Below are 14,430 nucleotides of genomic sequence, written 5' to 3' on the forward strand. Positions count from 1 at the left end.
CCCTGCTCCCCAAAGTCCCATGCCTGGCTCTACCCCCCGAGCTCGGCTTCCCAGTCTCTTCCCAGCCTTCGGGTCTCCCCCTCCGCTGCTCTGTTCCCAGCCTTGCTTGCCCCCCCCCGGCCCACCTCCCCCTGCTCACTCACATGCAAACTTTCGCTCCTGGCCCCCCGGCCCCCAGCTGAGGAGTGAGTGGTTGCAGGGGAGGGGCCAGGGAGAAGCCGGCTGGCCCAGCATTGCAGGAGTCCGTGCCCCAGCCAGGGAGGGTGGAGCCCCAGATTGTTGGGTGCCCCACTCTGCGTACGCCTAAGGACGGGTTAAAGGCCAACGCGCTGTTCCCATCATCCCTGCCCCTTCAGAGAGCCCCGCGCCCGGGGGAGAGGGAGGGAAGTTGACTCTCCTGAATATTGTTTAGCTCATGACAGCCTGGGTTATTGACGCCGGGAGAAAAATAATCCTATTTCTCTCCTGTCTTTGGTGCTGACACGACCCGCATCGCACCCGGACTCTGCGTGTAGACACGGTGTGGTGCGGGGCGGGTAGGGTGGAGTGGCTGAGTCTGTTAAACACGTGCAACCCGGGTCCCGCGGGGGTTATTGGTGACAAAGCGACGCGATTCACCTCCTGCCATCTCCTGAGTTTCGTCGGGCAGGAGGCAGGGAATTTCGGCTTCGGAGGGGAGTTCTGGTCCTTCTCGCTGAGGACGCTCTTCTGCGATAGAGGGGAAATAAATCCGATTCATAGCCTGTTCGTGGGAGGGCAATGTACCGCGGAGAGGAGGATCTTTAAACGGGCACAGTGGGAGAGCAGAGGGTTTTTTTTTGGAGGGGGGGGGTCAGTGTCCCCTTGAAAGATCCTTTTACCCTCCGGCTGCTGATGTCGGTTCTGGCAACAGCCTGTCGCTGAGGGTGAATCCTAACCTCGGCCGCGCGAGTTGTGTTAAACAATCATCTGCAAAGGCGAGTATATTTCGGGGCGGGGGTAGGGTGGGGGTCGGCCGTGCCTCTGAAACACCTCGAGCTCAGGGGCATTTTCCGGCCAGCCACGCTGCAAATAACCCGCTATTACTGAAGAGGAAATCGAGGACCTACAGTAGGGTCTGTGTTTTGGCTTCACACGTGGAGGGTCTTTTTGTCGGTGGTGGTGGCGGCGGGGGGCGGGGGGGGGGGGTTGGAGGGAGTGTGTTTATTAACTCCCTGTAGCTAATCACCCCTTGGCTAATTGCTGGGGGGAGTTAAGAAACAAGGATAACTGGGTGCAAGCCAGGGGCCCTGCCAGTGTGTGCGCGCACTTGCAGAGCAGTGCCCCAGTGTGTGCGCGCGCACTTGTAGATCAGTGCCCCAGTGTGCGCGCGCACTTGCAGAGCAGTGCCCCCAGTGTGCGCGCGCACTTGCAGAGCAGTGCCCCCAGTGTGTGCGCGCACTTGCAGAGCAGTGCCCCAGTGTGTGCGCGCACTTGCAGAGCAGTGCCCCAGGGTGCGCGCGCACTTGCAGAGCAGTGCCCCCAGTGTGTGCGCGCGCACTTGCAGAGCAGTGCCCCCAGTGTGTGCGCGCGCACTTGCAGAGCAGTGCCCCAGTGTGTGCGCGCACTTGCAGAGCAGTGCCCCAGGGTGCGCGCGCACTTGCAGAGCAGTGCCCCAGTGCGCGCGCGCGCGCGCGCGGTGCCCCCCCAGCGAGGCTGTCGGCTTATCCGCGCACAGTGCGCTGACGCTGCGCAGTGACAACGGCCTCCCGCCCCGCGGCAGCCCCGCTACCGCGCGCTCGCCCGCTCCTCGCCACTTCCCTCGCCCGGGAGAGGCGGGGCGATGCTAATGAGGGGGGCGGCTCCCAGCGGCGCTGGCCATTCGCGGGCGGCGGCGGGGGCGGGGGCGCGGCGGCCGGAGGCCCAGGAGTGGGCGGGGCCGGGCGGCGGGGCCCCGCCCCCTGCCCGCGGGGGCTGGGGCGCTCCTGGTTCGCGGCGGGGAGAGCCGAAGTGGATTCCACGGGGAGCGCCCGCAAATCACTCCTGTTTGAGCAGGGCCGGGCGGGAGGGAGGGAGGGAGGGGGGCAGGCGAGAGAGTCTCCATCCACCCGGGCGGCTGCCCCTCTCTCTTTGCCTGCCTGCCTGCCTGCCTGCGCCTGGCTCCAGCAGCCCGCTCCCTGTCCTGCGCGGCCGAAGGAGGGGGGCAGAGACCCTGGGCTGGGGGGGGCGGGGGGGGAAAGAAGAGAAAGAAAAGCGGAGACAGGAGAGGGGGAGAGAGAGCGGGGCGGCGGAAGAGGAAACTTGCCTCCCTTGTCCCTGGAAAATGACACTTGGTGTAGCCCAGCCTGCAGCGGCTTCGCGTGATCCCATTGTCTCCTAAACGGCCACCCCAGCTCCCGCCTGCTCCTGCCCGCCCCGGGGGGTGTCCCCCTGCGCAGAGCGACCCTCTCCGGCTTGTGGGAGCGCCGCCCGCCCGCCCGCCCCGGGGGCCGCTTGCCTGGCGAGCCTGGCTTCCTTGGGGCGCTGGTAAATGTGTGTGGCCGCCTTCGCGGAGCCTCCCGAGAGCCGCCGCCGAGCGCAACGATTAGCGCCAGCCTCCGCTGCCCGGCGCTGCCCTCGCTGCTGCTGGTGCCCGAGCTCAGGCGGGCGGACAGTTCGGGATTCATGTTTGGGATCCAGGAAAGCATCCAGCGGAGTAGCAGCAGCATGAAGGAGGAGCCCCTCGGCGCGGGGATGAACGCGGTCAGGACCTGGATGCAGGGAGCCGGCGTCCTGGATGCGAACACAGCCGCGCAGAGGTAGGTAGGCTTGCGCCTCGCACCATCAGTTGCTTCCACTTCCCCGCCCCGCGCGGCCGTAGAGCCGAGACCCAGCCTGGGAGCCCCGGCAGCGCTTCGCCAAGGCAGCACCACCAGAAAGAGGCACTCGGGGCTTGTGCAAGAAGCGGGGAGTTTTACGTAGGTGTAACCGGGAGATATTTATTCCTACGGTCTTCCCAGAATCACTTTTTTTTTTTGTGTGTGCAAGAAGCGGGGAGTTTTACATAGATGCATCCAGGAAATAAGTATTCCTGTTGTCCTCCCATGATCACTTGGCTGGCGAGAAGCTGAGTTTTCCAGAGCTGGAGCAAAAATATACTTACTGTATATTACTTGCATATTGCTTATACTTACATGTATGCGAAATATACAGATACTATGTGACGATATTATCCGTCCAGTATCACTTTATTGTTAAAGCAGCACTGGGTTTTGCGAGGCTGTAGTCAGCGTATGTTTATTTCTGTTAGCCCCTCAATAGCACCTTCCACCCCCCCCCCCAGAAGTGGTGAGTTTTGCAAAGATGTATTCAAAATATGTCTCCTCCTTATCCCCACGAGGATCGCCTTTAAAAACAACAACCAGTGAGTTGAGCAAAGCTTTGTCCAGGATATATTTAATTCTAAGCATCCCTCTAGAACCACCCCCCCCCGCGCCATTTTTCTTTACAAGCACCAGTTAGTTGTCTTTTGCAAAGCTGCATCCACGATAGCTTTAATTCTTGTCATTCGCTCTCCCACGGCCGCCGCACAGTGATCTAGAGTATGGAGCTGGAACCGGCGAGACAGCATCAGCTAACAAGTTTAATGTTGACATCTTCTGGTATATTTCACAGCATCCCCCACCCCCTCCCTTTGGAGCCCTCTAAGGAAGGGAAAGTTCTGCAGCGACAACCCAAATGCTGAAATATTTAAAGTTTTCTACTCAGGCAGCTTTGGGATGTTTACCATGAATCAAAAGCCTGGGGGGGGGAAGGGGGGCAGCGCTTATTGCTCAAGCTGAAGGAGAAGGCACATGGTCGATTTACTGACAGCTCTGACTAGAGTTTGGGAAATGGCAAAACAACCCCACTTTGCAATAACACGTTACAGATTTCTTGTTCTGATCTGCACGGCAGTTAGCTTCATGCGGATGGGGGGAAATTAGTATGCATCTCGGGGGCGGGATGAGATTTTATAAGTTGAATGGATAAATTTCTCTCCTTGGATGCCTGGGTTTTGGGGGGAATCACACACCCATCTCCATCTCGAAATCAGGCAATGAACTTTGCTTCCCTGGGCTACTTTGCCGAGTGGCTTCTTGTTTGCAATGTGGACTTGTCATTTGCACCCGTAACGAACAGTGATGGGTCGGGGGCAGCACAACCTGGCTCCAGGCTCCGTTATTTTTGACAAGTAGGAACCTTCCCAACCACCGATCCTGCTGCAAAACTGGGGTACCCCCTCCCCAAGAACAGAAATAGGGACGGGCGGGCTTCACCTGCAATGCAGGCTTGTTCTGAGAGCCCAGCTTTCACGCCCTGAGTTTTCATGGGCCCCCAACAGCCGCCCGCTGCTGCTCTGGGCTGGGGAAGGGCGCAGAGCCCGTGGGGAGCTGCTTTGGGGTCCCTCTGGCTGGTGCTGGGAGGGGAAAGGGGTGCTGAATGGGGCTCTGTGCTCGGTCTCTCTAATCCGGTCTTTTTGGCCGCAGCGGAGTGGGGCTGGCCCGGGCTCACTTTGAGAAGCAGCCCCCCTCCAACCTGAGGAAATCCAACTTCTTCCACTTCGTCCTGGCTCTGTACGACAGGCAGGGGCAGCCCGTGGAGATCGAGCGCACTGCCTTCGTGGGCTTCGTGGAGAAGGAGAAAGTAAGTGGCCCACGAGGCGTGGCTGCTCCCTCTGGCTCCTGCCCGGCCCCGGTCTCTCGGCTACGCCTTGCATGGACCCCTCTGCACCGCCGGTGCGCCCCGGGGGCTCTGTTTTCCAGCTCCCCGCATGTTACACCCCGTGGGGATGGGTCCGGCCCAGCCGAGGCTCTGGGCAGCGGTTTCGCGACAGCGCCCCCCCCCCAGGGGTCCCGATCCGTCTGTCCCTCCCCCCCGTGCTGGGTCCCGTTCTCAGATATTGGCAGAATCACTCCCCTGCCCCCTCCATCATCCCCCCTTGGGGGACTTTGACAACTTCCAGCCACCAACTCGCCTAATCACCCGTGCGCCCCCAAAGCGCGCTCCGGGCCGGGTAAGATGCCGGATCGGGGGGTCTCTGCCCCCACGCCGCGCTCCCGGTTTGCGCTCGCTGCTCCGCCAAGACCCCGGGCTGATGGGGGGGAGGGCGGGGGAGGGGGCATGAACCCCGAGCTGGAAGCGCCGGGCTTTGCAAGCGCTGCGGGCGATCGGGGAGGTTTAACGCTGGCTCCATGTGTCTCCCTCCAACGCAGGAAGCCAACAGCGAAAAGACCAATAACGGGATCCATTACCGGCTGCAGCTCCTCTACAGCAACGGTGAGCCGCTCCCCGCCCGCCCGGGGCCGATCCCGCCCGCCCGGCTGGGCAGCTCCGAGCCGCGGCCAGCGCGTCCCCCTCCGGGGACAGGACTCCCCGGGCCCCGCTCCCTGCTAGTCCCGGGGCTCGGCCCGCGGGGGATTCTGGCTCTGGGCTTGGAGCGGGGCCCTCCAGGAACAGAAGGACCCACCGATTGCAAAGCGAAATGAAATAACCTCCCCCTGCTCCCTGGCTTCCCACGCGCGGGGCTGTCGGGTCCAGGCACACGCTGCCTTTCCCCCAAGAGGCGCCCAGCTGAGAATTGTTTTCTCTTGTCACATTTCCCTGCCCCCCCCCCAGTATTGATTGAAAGTCCCCCCCCCCACCCACACACCGCAAAGCAAAACAAGGCCACGGCTGAAGCTTTCCAGGGGGCAATGTTAGCCCCGATTCCCTTTCCCACGGACATCCCACGCGAGAAGGGGGAAGCACGTTTTCCTGGCGGGTGCATTTGTCTGGCCTCAGGCTGTTTTGCGTGGGGTGCTTTGCTGTGGAAGGAGATCGCTTCCCCTCGCGGCCAGGCGGGCAGCACCGGGCCCAATGCTGCTCCGCTCCCCAAGGCCCCCGGGCGCGCCGGGAGAGTCAATGAACTTCAGCAACTTGCTTATCTTCATTCCCCCTCCCCCCCCCTTTTGTTTTAAGGGATAAGAACCGAGCAGGATTTCTACGTCCGTCTCATCGACTCCATGACCAAACAAGTAAGTGAAGGTGCCTGGATCGTGGCTCTTCATTCATTGTTCTTAGTCCTGACAAACACCCCCCATTGCAGCGTGCGCGGGGCTGCATACCGGGGGCAGCCCAGGGGCTGTTGGAAAGGTGGCGTCTGTGGCCCCCTGGCTGGTGAGGGGCAGAGTTGGGCTGGTTCCGAGCGGGGCCGGGGTGCTGGAGCCGGCTGCGGGGGGCGTGAGGCTCCTTTGGCGTTGGTCAAGTTCCCTTTTCGTTGTGTGAGCCCAGCCCGTCTGCACCGAGCGCCCGGGTCCGCAGGGGGCCGGTGCAGCCGGGGAAATGAAACCCACACTGGCTCGGAGCCTTTTACACTCAGCCCCCGAAGGAGGTTCTGGGGGACCAGCCCCTTCCCCGCCCTGGGCTCCCTCGCAGGCCGACTTCATTGCCCCCAAACCAGCCCCCTTTATTGGCCACTCCGGCTAGTTAAAGAGCTTTGCGACTTCGAGGGCGCTTAGCTGCAGCCGTCCTGCTCCGGGGATGGGGAGGCTGCTGCGCGCATGAAACCAGCCCCCAGCTCTCCCCAGCTCCCCTCCTGAAATCCTGGGCACCGCGCTGCAGCCAGGGCCATGAACGCAGAGCAAAGGCCCCGCTGTAACCCTGAACCCCCCAGGGACAGGGACAATAACAAACAATGCGACCCAAGCAATAAAAGCCCAGCGCGGAGCGCAGGAAGCGCGGCTCCCTGACTGGGAATGCAAACAGCAGCTTCTCGGACTGCGAGGGTGGCTGCGAGGGGGAAGCCTAGTTCCAAAAAGCGCCCCGGACCCTCGCTTTTAGATTGGCTAGGATCGAGCCGGTGCACTTAAGCTGGGGGTTTAAAGGTGCAGAAACAGCCCTGCTTTGAGCTTCCTCATATCCAAGGTCCAGTGTACATCCACTCTGAGTTATGTCCCGAAAGAAACATTTATGAACAGAGACAGGATTTAAAAAACAACAAAAAACCCAGACGTTTTCCCGTAGCTTTACAAATAAAGACGCATAGCTCCACATTCCCTAAAGGCTTTTCGATCCCAGGGTTTTTGCTTTAATTCTGAGAATGAAAAGACATAAGCAACCAAACATATCAGCACAAAACCCCAGCCAGGCACCGTAGCAAATATTTATGCTTTGTTTATGTGCAATTACTTTGTTAGTTGTTTTAAAGGAACAGTGATTAAATCATGAGTGATTTTCATTGTGTAAACAGCCACTGAAAATGTGCATGCAGGACAAGTAATTATTTTATACATGTCACAGTCAAAGATAACGGTAGTTTTAGAACAGCCAGCTTGAAAAAACTGATTGAAACTAATTTTAAACATGGCATTTAGTTTCCAAATCAGGAATTAAGTGTGTATATACCTACAAAGCCACACCACTGTATGTGTGTGTATCTATATATAAACCAGTATTTTTGGGTAATAATTTTTTGAAAAAAATCAGATATTATTTTTCCAAAATAATTAACATTCTGAAGATTCTAGTATTCTATCCTGCTAATTTTAAAGAGCATTGATATGTTATCATAAATTTCCATTTAAATACATTTAAACAGCCTCCTGCTCCCCTAGAATTTTCATCTTTTTAATCAGTTAGTGGACTTGTTTCCAATTCTAATTCTATAGAAAAAAAGTTCTGTGTATTATTTACAAAAGCAAATTAAAATATTAAATGTCTTACATAGAAGAAGAAATGTCAGTTCCTGTATGTTCAAAATACTGTCATCTGCTGAGACACTCTTCCTGTGGCTTGTAGTATGGTTCTTTTTTGACACCAAAATGTAAAGTTCCATGTGCTGAGTTTGTTTTAGAAAACTGGTTTTGATGCTCTCAAAACATCTTTTCCTGCCAGTGAAGACTGGCCTTTCTTTAAAAAAAAGAGGAAACTTGGAGTAATTATAATATACAATTCAACCATGCATCTGATCTGTGTTAAATATACACTTCTAAAACATAGACCAGAGCCTGTATGAATTAAAACAGCAACAACGTACCCTTGAACAACACATCTTGGAAAGTATTTCCTGTGTCACTCATATTTTTCAGGCACAGATTGGTCAGGTCATGTTTAAAGTAACAACATTCCTTCTGATATATCAGCTTTTTTTTTTTTTAGTTGTTTTGGATCCCACATATTGCATTGTACACTGTACAACAACCATTATCAATAAATATGATCTTTAAACAGCTTTCATATCATTACAGAAATGCAAAGCTATTTTTTCCCCTCTGTATGCAACTCAGTTGAAAACAGATCTTTTAATTGATGTAGAGAAACGGATTCAAAATATTATTTTTTTAACAAAGGCATCTTGCATATGAGCAGTCCATCCTAAGGCACTGTTTGACCTCTTGCTCTCTCATTATTATCAAGCCATCAGAAGGTCTTTTGGAGAGAGAGAGAGAGAGAAAAGAGATTACAGTTTATTTGTAAAACATAATAATGCAGATATAAAACATATTTACAATTAAGGGAAATTGTCTGCTTTTAATTAGTCTTCATGTATAAAGCTAGTGCAAAATATCTACTTTATTTTATTTGGGAAAGCACAGTAGAGTTGATGAAGATAGTGTTTAAAATATCTGTCTGAATTTGGACTAAGAAAACAGTGAAATAAAGGGTATTTGTAGGAGAAAACTAATTTGCTTTCCTACTAGGTATTTGTAGGGGAAAACCCATTTGCTTTCCTATTAGTTGCATGAATGTCCTTTATGTAGACCTACTTATCATTTTTTTAAACAAAACTTGTGAATGATCATGTCATAATTGTGGCATGTCCTAATACTTATTTCTGAACAGTAAATCTCCTTGTTTATTCTTTATTCTGAGTGCAATTGTTCAGAGGTTTGGTAGCTTTTATTGCAGTCAATAAAATACTCATTAGACAGCAAAATACAGCATATGACACAGATTTACCCAAATATGACTATAGCATTTATATTTTAGCCACAGTGAATTATATAGGGGATTCTCAAGTATCTTTCTAACCATCATATTGTAATTAAATATTAAACTATGTCTGAAATTTCTCCAGGTTTTAATGAAAGTTAAATATATATTGTCAGCCTCCGCAGAGGGGTAGTAGTCTAATACAAGAGGCGCAGAACAAATTGGATAATGAAACGATTACTTTAAAATGACGCTGCTGCAGGAGCATACATGTTTGAGCAAGCAAGAGTCTTCTGGATGCTCCTAGCTGCGTGCTCGTGTGCACACATATTCAGTAATTGTGAATGTCTGGGCTGAAATTACAGCTGCTCTGAGGTTTCTGGTGACAACTTAAAAATCCCACAAAAGCGAAGCTTTGAGTGGGTTAGGCCCCCGGAATATATAGTAAAATAGCCTCAGATTTTTGTAAAATTTGATATAATTGGTCTGATTAATGTACATTCCTGACGTCAGAGCCGTAAATTGCAAATGTTCTATCACTGTGAATTGTGAAGGAGTTTTATGTTCAGTAAATCAAAACCATGATCTCTCTCTCTATAACACATTTCTCTTAATTTTAGCGAAAGCTGTACATGAATGGTTATTTTGTATTATAATAGCATTTAGAGACCACCAACTGAAATAGGGCCCCGTTATGCTCAGTGCTGTAACCACACAGAATAAGAGAGAGTCCTGGTCCCGTATGGGTGTGTCTACACTCCAGCTGGGAGCGAGATGGCCAGCACTGGTACACAGACTCAAGCGAGCCGGGCTTGAGCCAGCACACTCCAAATAGCTGTGTGGACACTGTGGCTCGGGCGGCCGCTCGGTTTTCAAACCTGCCCCGTCCCCTGGGTCTAACCTTGGCTGACTCGCCCAAGTCTCTTCCGCAGATGCAGTGTCTGCATTGCTAATTTTAGTGCCCTTTAGTGCGAGCCCTGCTAGCCTGAGTCTGTCTACCCAGGCTTGCTCCCAGCTGGAGGGCAGACATACCCTGAGTTCCTAGTCTAAACAGAGCGGGCCGCGTTAGTATTTCTTGGGTGGCTGAATGTTCAACACACACACAAACGAACAAAAGCTCTGTCATGCCTACGGCATGGTAATTCACCGTTCGTGGGGTGCGTATGTATTCTCTGTCACCTGCGATATTCTGGGGGACATAGGACAGGACCCTGCTGGCACTGAACTCATTGAGAATTTCAACATGGACTGCAATGTGAGGTGGATCTGGCCCATTGTGCCTGTGTACACACCAAAATTGGAACCTGCTGTCTTGCACATCTCAAACTGGAGTGGCTTCCATGGCAATTTTATATGGGCAAGGAATGTAGAATTGGGCTCAAAATGTGTAGTATCATGCTATATCCAGGCTAATGCTTGGCCTTTGGTGGTTTCACCAAAGAAGTGGTGGTATGACCAGCTAATTTCAGCCCTTTGAGGTGACTGCAATGTTTATAAAATGCATCAGTCATTTCTAAATTGTAAATACCAGATACAAATAATTCATTATATGGATTAATCATATGGGGAAATTATTTTTCTAAGGGTAAAAGCGTTAAATGTTAATATTGTCTTAATTAAATTTTCTTTTATGTTATCTCAGCACCTCATTGGACATCAGTATCACATTCCTACTGCCTTCAGAGCCCTGTAGGGTCCCCAGGTTTGTAGCTGTTGCTTTCAGTAAACCAGCAGCTCCTAACTGTAGTAGGTCTGTTGCTAACAATGATGCATTTTGAATTTGTCTGCAATATGTGAAATGCATCCACTGCCATAAAGCTGGTGCTTTCAGACAAGGCCGAGGATATAGCTATCTAAATGCCCCCAGTCCTTCAATCGCGTTTTCATAAAGTTTGAATATTTCACGGTTAGGAAACATGTAGGAAAATAAAATAGTAAATACTTTACCTATCCCCTTCTCTTTTTCCCCATCCATTCATGTACATAGAGATCTGGTGAATAGAAATAAGGCTAAGGAGTCCTAGTATTTCAGGTCATGTGTGATACCTCTAGTCCAGTATCCAGAGTCCTACTGAGTTAAAATCCTTCCTTCAGCCTCACACACTTTGTTTATGGTTTGATTTTTTTCAGTACTTTAAACTCTAGTTGCAAGTGCATTTTTCTGTTGATTGCCCTTTCGCATCCTGCCGTGCACGCAGATATTTGATCACCTCTCGATTCAGTGCCTAGCCTGATTCTTCATTGGCAGCCACATATTTGTGTAAAGAAAGAAAATGTTATCCATAAGTTCAGAAAAGACTCAGTAGAATATCAGATATTCAGCAGAAACGTGAAACAAAACAAAGACATTTTCATTGTGCCAGATTTTAGCAGCTTTCTTGTTCCTTTGGTAACATGTCAAAAGCGCAGGTGATTTTAATTTTCTTGGACAGAGAGGAATGAAGAAGTTTGGAATTTGCATGCACGATCAGGACCTGTGTTTGGGAAAATGTAAACTCATCACAGTGGAAAATGTGTTGTTTGGAGTCTGGGGGTGAAAACAAAGCTGAGGATTTTGGAGAGACTGCTCAAGCCAGATGGCCTAGTGCATTCCCAGTCTGGCAGCCCAACTGCTGCCTCCTGTGTAATATACAGCCATTTGTTCGGGGATATTTACGCTAGAGCTGTTTCCATGTGAATGTTTGAAAAGCATTAAAAATAAACATATTAGGAGAGAGAAATTATTTAATTTGTCTGAATAAGTTACTAAGCTGGCTGGCGTATCAGAGACGTAGAGAGACTGGACAAAATAATTAGATATTAGTGAATTCTATTTAGAGCTTTATAGAAAGAATTAAACCCGCTCTCTTTGAGACCCACTGCTGCATTACTTCTGCAGGCTAAATCCCTGTTGGAATCATTGGGAATTTTGCCTGAGTAGAGAGTGCGGGATTCGGTCATTAATGGCTAATCAATCATTCCCAGTCAAAATAATGTATTGCGCTGTTATAGCTGACAGCATTTTATATATAGGTGATGTCGCTGTAACTCTTTCTGGGTGAAGTCCTGGCTCCATTGAAGTCAATTGCAAAACTGCCATTGATTTAAATGGGGTCAAGATTTTATCCTCTCTATACATATATGCAATATATATATATACAAAACTATATCACTGTATATTACCAGCCAAGACCCTTTGGTCCCATCTTTAAGAAGCCCCTCTTTTTTTAAATCCGATTGTTTTTCATTCTCCTTTATTTCAATTAATGAGACATTTTGTTTTGTGAAACATAAATGAAGCATTTAACGGTGCATGGCTTTCGGTGCATGTGCTCTCTCTCTCTCTCTCTCTCTCTTTTGTAAATCAAGGCTATGACATAACCAAATAATATACTCAACATGATCTCATTCCTTCAGGATTGTTTCTAATCCAGTTCTGAAAACAGGACTGCTTGACTGGTAAATTGACACTGGGAGCCATATTTTTGCCCTCAATTATACTGGCATAAATCTGGATGATCCTGGAATAGCAGAGGGCAGAATCTAGCTCTGTATCTTTCCAGTTTATACACCAGTTATTTCATGGCTTGATCTGGCTGTCTTTACTCAGGCAAAAATCCCATTGATTTAGCTGAGGATTAGACCCTTATTTTGATATTTCCCTTTTTCATGTATTCAGTGTCACTGAATACATGAAGTCAAGGAATGACTGTAGTGTGCCCAGTTGAGTAATTTTCATAGTCTGGAAACAAGTGTTTTACAGCTGATACGTCTTCATACTCTGTTTCATTTCACTGGAAATCAGTATCTGTCACTATTATATTAGGGGCCAATCTTGCAAACTCTTTCGTATGAGTAGGTCTTACTCAGTGGACTTCTTGCACGAGGATTACTTACAGGCGTAAGGTTTTACAAAACAGAAGGTGAATTTTAAGGCAAACGTTTAACATAAAGTCACGCAGAAGGAAGAAGAACCCCTTCTAAAGTGTCTTCCCGCTGTAGGAAATAAATTGAGTTAAAACTACAGTAGAAGTAAACAAAAATGAAAAACAAAATATATAATTGTGTATTTCCTTTGGCGTTCTTTTGCCATGTGATTCTGCTGTGTATTTGCAAACTTATTTTTAGCCCAACACTCGCCCCACCCCATCCCCTGCCCCTGTGATCTAACTTTGTACACCGTAACTTTCACTTTAACTCTTTGTTTAGTGCAATAGCTGTTTGGCATGATTACGACTTGCCAGAGCTCTGCTGAATCCTGGTGCGATGACCCAATCCAAAGCTCAGACTTCACAAATTAATATTTAAATATGTTGGGAAATGAAGATAGTTTTGGTGAAAGAATGCCTTTATTTAATTTAATGCTGACATTTTTCACTGCAGCACCGTTTTAGCCTCTTCCTGTAAAGTAATCTGTGCTTGTGGCAGCTGTAAAGATCTGAAACTTTAGCAGTTCCTGTTTCCTTTTCAAAACAAATTGTAGAAATAATTTTTTATAACAGCACAGTTTGAGAGTGAATAGAATAACGATAAAGCCAATAGACATATCAGCTGATCATTTTATTTTGTTGGGCTGCTGAATGTGTGCTTCATGTAAATGAACAGTTGTGTTCACACACCCTTTTCACAAAGAAATTGGGAAATAGACTATGGGAGGGTGAGTTTGGGGCAAACTGCTAAGAAACTAATTTTCAGATCAAGCCCATAATACTTTCAAGGAAAGAGAAGACTGAGCTCTAGAGATGTGTATACATTATTTTGGGAAGTTACAATATGTATAGATTCAGTAACAATAGTCAAGTGCAAACAAAGCAAAAAACAAACCTTTAATGTACTGGAAGGCTAAAGAACGTCATGCACCCAAGCAGAGGATCACTGATGATAAACACAACCGACAAGGTGATTAGGTACCATATTGTTGACTCTGTGTGTTCATTATTGCTATTTAGTTGGGTTATTTAAGTGGGTACCTGGAGGTTAAGTAAACATAGCGGCAGGAAGAAAGAAGGGAGAGGGAGAAAAGGAAAAGAGGAAATTTAATTTCCTCATTCTCATTTGTAGTTTCTGGCAGACCTAATCCTGCTCTCATTGACTTCAGTGGGCCCAAGATTGGCCCACATTTGGTGAACCATATTGTAAAAAAGCAGGGCTTAAACATAATGGGTCAAATCCTTATTCAGGCAAAATTGTGACTGGGTCATATTGTGCCAAGGATTATTACACAGAACTTAGTGGGGAATTCTGCATGATAAGAAATGGCATGACCATTGATTCCAGCTGGCATTTCGCCCAGCTAAGGGTGTCAGGAGTGGTCTGGTGTTTCTCCAGTCAGTGACTTGATTTGGGGGTAACTTTTGCTTTATCCCAGGTTAGCAGTCAAATTCCGCACTGAACCCCTCATTAGATTGTCTGGATGATTTGTTTGTTTCCCGTTTGGTCTCCAGATTCCCATTTGACACGTCAAATAAAAATAGGGCTTTTTTGTTGCCCAGAGGTCACAGGCTCTCACCACAAGTTTTCATTATAATTGGTTCATGGGAATTACTTTTTAGAAAGCCCTCC

The 14,430-nt window shown here is 49.3% G+C and overlaps 1 protein-coding gene across 9 annotated transcripts in view; it reads left to right on the forward strand.

Moving 5' to 3' along the window:
• Window positions 1–2,207: 2,207 nt before the first annotated feature.
• The window catches only part of EBF1 (EBF transcription factor 1), a 334,181-nt gene continuing 321,958 nt past the window's right edge, over window positions 2,208–14,430 (forward strand). For 8 of the 9 annotated variants that reach the window (XM_073355192.2, XM_073355197.2, XM_073355193.2 and 5 more), the window contains exons 1-4: window positions 2,208–2,756; window positions 4,467–4,623; window positions 5,193–5,256; window positions 5,938–5,993. In XM_073355192.2, coding sequence (XP_073211293.1) covers window positions 2,623–2,756; window positions 4,467–4,623; window positions 5,193–5,256; window positions 5,938–5,993 — 411 coding nt within the window. In that variant the 5' untranslated portion in view covers window positions 2,208–2,622. Of the gene's footprint in view, window positions 2,757–4,096; window positions 4,172–4,466; window positions 4,624–5,192; window positions 5,257–5,937; window positions 5,994–14,430 lie in introns of those variants that run through there. The other variant, XM_073355201.2, reaches the window with a different exon arrangement.

This window comes from Lepidochelys kempii, chromosome 8 (genome assembly GCF_965140285.1).
Source record: "Lepidochelys kempii isolate rLepKem1 chromosome 8, rLepKem1.hap1, whole genome shotgun sequence".
In the NCBI taxonomy this organism is placed as follows: Eukaryota; Metazoa; Chordata; order Testudines; family Cheloniidae; genus Lepidochelys; species Lepidochelys kempii.